Source organism: Aplysia californica, unplaced genomic scaffold, assembly GCF_000002075.1.
Source record: "Aplysia californica isolate F4 #8 unplaced genomic scaffold, AplCal3.0 scaffold00057, whole genome shotgun sequence".
NCBI classification, from domain to species: domain Eukaryota; kingdom Metazoa; phylum Mollusca; class Gastropoda; order Aplysiida; family Aplysiidae; genus Aplysia; species Aplysia californica.
The window spans coordinates 594,376-599,454 of NW_004797327.1; the positions used below are offsets into that span (position 1 = coordinate 594,376).

At 40.0% G+C, this 5,079-nt stretch overlaps 1 protein-coding gene across 1 annotated transcript in view; it reads left to right on the forward strand.

Annotated features, from left to right (window-relative positions):
* LOC101850401 (protein shisa-5) overlaps positions 1 to 4,563 on the forward strand; it is a gene marked incomplete at its 5' end in the record, with an annotated part of 6,170 nt that extends 1,607 nt beyond the window's left edge. Inside the window, 2 exon segments of the mRNA XM_005093047.3 lie at positions 1,102 to 1,283; positions 4,126 to 4,563. Coding sequence (XP_005093104.2) covers positions 1,102 to 1,283; positions 4,126 to 4,349 — 406 coding nt within the window.
* Between the last annotated feature and the right edge of the window lie 516 nt (positions 4,564 to 5,079).

Genomic DNA, 5,079 nt, shown 5'->3' on the forward strand with positions numbered 1-5,079 from the left:
CACACACACACACACACACACACACACACACACACACACACACGTGCACTTATTACTATACTTCCATCTACTATCTCACATCCAGCAGAATTAGTTCTACTGCAGACTCACAATTTCCAACAATATTATATTGCTTCTATAGTTATCATCTTTGCTGAGGAGGCTCCGTTGATACATCTTTCGAACATTTGATTTGTGCTGCCTGCCAAAGTAGTCTTTACTCCAAACTTGACAAGCGTCCATTTAATGACCCAATTTGTCACCGCTTTTGTGCTGGCAAATAATTTTTTTTTGTCTCTCAAAATAAACCCCCCTCCTGATTTTCAGACTTATTTTATTCCCCCCAAATTCCTTTCTTTCTTTCTTTCGATGTTTGCTTAACTCATGGATTTCCATCTCGGCACTGATTAAGTTTCTTTTATTTTGGCTTGTTGTGGTTGCTCTTATTGCTGATATTTTTCTATGAATATTACCAGAACAAAGCAAAATTTGTATCTCTTCCAGACGAATATTATATCAGCTTATTACTCTGATTTTCATTGATTGAGTAGGTGTTTTACGGCACTATCGACTCAGTTTTGGTCATGTACGTGCCAAAAAACGTTTTAGCTTATTACTCTGATTTAATATATTTAACATGAATGTATAATTCTTATCAATGTAAGACTATTTCCCTTATATATAATACTATACAATTAATCATGTTCTGTTTCGTAATCAGTACCAGCATACCACTTCGCTACCTATTAGATTTACAAAGTTCTATCAACTTAGTGTCTAGTTTCGGAAAATTTGATGTCAAAAAGTTTGATTTTCACATGTCAAGCTTTTTGGAATGCAATTTTTTGAATATTTTGAATCGATATCAACTCAAAATAACGATTTTAATAGATCAGATAGAGCATTTGGTATCTGAAGTCATGCTCTTAGTAACTCAAAACGACCCAAAATTTCAGATAGAAATTTGTAATATTAAAGAAGCGATTAACACTTATTCGTAAGTTTTGCTATAACCTTGTATCATCGCATAAGACATCCAGTATCCATACCCTATGAAGGTGTATTCCGTTATAATTTTTTTATTTTTTTGTTTGTTTCCAGCGCCGGTATCATCGTCGGCATCGTGTTTGCCGGTATTTTCGGCATCGCTCTCATCACGGCCATCGTCTGCTGCTTCATCAAACAGAAAGGTGCCCGCGGCAGGATGGTGAGACCTTCAAACGCCACCACCACCACAGTCGTGGGACATAGTGCACAGAGCAACGTCTTTATCGTGCCAAGCGGTGGGTTTTAAAATCTCTTTTGTTTGTTTTTGTAAGTGTTTTTACGGCGCTCGCAACTGCATAAGGTTATATGAGCGAACGGGACACATTAAACTTTTTCAGTTGGTAGGAAATTTTGAATTTTGCCCGGATGGCGGCCGAAGCCTACTCTTATCGATTTTAGACCACCAAGGGATCTTTAACGTGCACAACTTGCACTCGGGCCCTCCGAGATTTTTCACCCTTGTCCGAGAAGGCTAGATGTAGATCTTTCCTACCAGAAGATAAGGGGAGTGGCTGAAAGACAGCAGTAAGAAGAAGCCAAGGAGTAGCAGTAGAAAGGCTGTAGAAAGAATCAGGAGCCCAGAGGAGGGGGGTAAAGGAGATGAGCGGGTGGGGGAAGAAAAAGGAGACGAAAGCAGACGACAGAACATTGCTAGAGAGCAGGAAAGGAGGTGAAAGGAGACAAATTTAGAGAAGAAAATGTTTAGGTCACTACCCAGATCCGAACCCGGGCCCTTTGAATGAGGGGCCAACATCTTAACCTCTAGGCCACCAGAGCCGCCTCTAAAATCTCTAAAATTTATGTAGGGTTTTTTTGACAAGTCGTCTGGATACTGTCTTTATTTAATCAAAAGCTGTGGACCCCCCCCCCACCCCCGGACACTGAAGTGTCTTTAGGCCATTCAAAAAGGGGGGGACATTCTCGTTCATGCACAGTAGAATTGTAAATGGGTTCATTCATCAATGCCATGCTCATTACTGTTCCTTATCTACGACAGGGAACTGCTGCTTTTTCTTTCCTAATCCTTACTATTGTCATTTTCCTCTACTTTTTTGTATGTTTGTCACTCTCTTGGGACCCACTATTTCCGGGGTGCCTTCTTCTCTTTTGATATCCACCCCTTGGCGCTCATATGACCTTATGCAGTTGCAAGCGCCGTTAAACCTCTACTTAAAAAAAGAAGCTGTGGAAGATGGTCAGAGAAAATACAAGTCTTACGAAATACATGTATAAAGTACTCTTCTTCCAGTTAGTTGAAAATGACTGAAAATGATAATGTTATCCCCCTCCCTCCTTGCAGACCTTAGCCTCTGATACATTCGTTATTTGACAATTGCATGCGTAAGACCTGAGAGACATTCTCGGGTGAAAATGATTTTTAAAGAGAATCTCACTCTGTCTGCTTGTGCGTTGTATCCCTGTCATCCTGGGTCGGAGCCCACTCCCTAGATGATCTAAACTGTGTCGATGGTAGCGTAAAAACACTTACAAAAAATTTCCTTAATCACTTAGCTATCTCTTCCGCTTTTCATACGGAAAAAAGGCCACTTAGTCACGAAAAAAATCAAAATGACGTTACATTATAACTGTATTATCAAACTGAAAGGCTCCCGTTTATTTTCACGGCATGTTGGGATCTCGAACACGACAGTTTGATAAAATTATGTCTTCTTTTTGACAGTATTTTTTTCATCATTTTTACTGTTATTTTCTATTGTTTGCTATTTCATTATTAAAGGATTGTATGTATGCATTATCACTTTACTACTTTCTCAACCTACTCAGAAAGATATGAACATTTTTACTACATACGACTGTTCCCCTGTTGAATTGTAAATAGCGAAGTTAAATTTAAGGAGCTACTTTAAAGAAAAACAAACAAACAAACAAAAACAACCACATCAACAACAAAACAACAACAACAACAACAAGAAACCCAAACCAATCAGAGGCGAAGCGTCTATATAATCAAATAATTACTGCTTCCCTTCCTAATTTTGAAACATTGTCGCAGTCAAATTCACCCATAGACGTAAACCTCATAAATTAAATGTAAAAAGACGTTCATAACCACCAATGAACAATAGACTATGCCTAACCTTCAAAACCGTTTCATTGCCACAGAAATAGCCTGTTCGCCCCTATCGGGCCACTCCATAAGCAGTCACAAGCTTTGATTAAGTAAGCTTAAAGTGAGGCTGGAAGAGTCAACCAATAGATTTGAAGGGAACATGTGCATAGCAGTCAGAACTGTTTCATTGTCGCATATACCCTGTTCACCCCTTTCGGGCTACAGTTATAAGCACCCAGACTCGCTGATTATCTAAGCGAACTATTACACTGGTCGAGTCTACCTCACAGATGTGAGGGGAACTAACTCCTAATAATCCTTTGACTCCTGCTACTACACTGCTAGTGCTTGTTTTTTTCATCGACTTTTTGACGTCCTATAATCAGATCGTGACCTCTATTATGACAGCGGCTCCTGGCCGCGAAAAGCTAGACAAAAAACAGCCAAATGTGAAATAAATAATTAATAATTGGCGTGCTCTACCAAAGTGTTTCGGCTGTCTGGTATAACATGCCATTGTAGTGCTGACATCTGTGCTTCTTTCCTTGGTGTTCGTGTGTTCAAATCTAAAGTTAAATTTAAGGTTAGTTAGAATAAGTATAATTTAATAAAATACTTTCCCGATTATTTTAGCGGTTGAACAAGCATACAACATGAATTCAGGATTTGTTTTCATTCACAACTCAGAGTTGCCGCCTCCAGTGCCAGTGACTTCTGTGAGTGTGATATCTCCAGGCCCTATCTGGTCCCATTTCACTTTGATTACCCTGTCAAACAAGTCAGCCTTCGCCCCTGAAACCAATTAAGACGGAAGCGCAGTAGACTTAGCCCGAGTAATAATATATAACTCTATCTTATGTCACCATGCCTATGGCAATCTCATATTCTCTACACAGTCAATAGGATTATCTAGCTTAGGAAAGTTAATTTGACAAATAAAATACACACAAGGCGGATTTGATTTGTTCCGCACTGATTTGTTTTCCGTTATCTCTCTGTTGTTCCAGGTCCTGCCCCTCCTGCCTACTCTGCTGTAGGCTATCCCAACCCGTACAGTGCCTACGGAGGATACCCCATGGGTCCGAGTGCCCCCATGCCTCCAGCCTACTCCCAGCCCGGAGCGCCACCCCCAGCCTACTCCTACGACCCTGCCTACCCACCAAGCACCGCGACTTCGCAGGCAGGGGCCTATCCACCGCAAAATGCCAGTCAATTTGGGAACGGGAAATGAACGGGAATAATTAACATTTGATCTGAGTTGCCAGTGTTGCCGGAATATACGTGAGCCTGAAGACCTATCTAAAAAAACTCAACGTTGGTTATTTTGACATACCTCAAACCGTTTCAAGATACAAAAGGTTTTTATGTCAGAAAGAATGATAATAAGCACATGTATCCATAAATTAAAAAAATAAATAAAATAGAACAAAAAATACCAACAAGTACAACTAAAAATCCCCTTAGAATGCCTTTGAAGTTCCACCACTTTCTTCAGTTTTGTAACACGTTGTTTTTAAAATAATTTTCAAAATCTAAAGAAGACAACTCAGTGAAAGTTTTTCAATCGCATGCCGCAGAACTGACGCTATCGCTGTTTTTCAAGAAACTAACTTTTTTACCAGAATTGAACGTCCTCTTTAGCTCGTTGCTCGGAACCAACGTTGTCAATTCAAAAAATAGTTTTTCTCCTGGTGCACACATTAATTATGCTGTTGATAAATATTTCGTGTCACTTTTCCGTCCCATTATCTTTTGAGCCTTCATAAATACGTTTTGTCTGTGGAATATATTTTGATATTCGAAGGGTTCTCAACCAAACCTGGCCATCGCATCCTTTTCTGTCCGTCAGTCCGTCTGACTTTATCTTTGTCACCGTCTCTGTCTGTCTGTCTGTCTGTCTGTCTGTCTGTCTGTCTGTCTGTCTGTCTGTCTGTCTGTCTGTCTGTCTGTCTGTCTGTCTG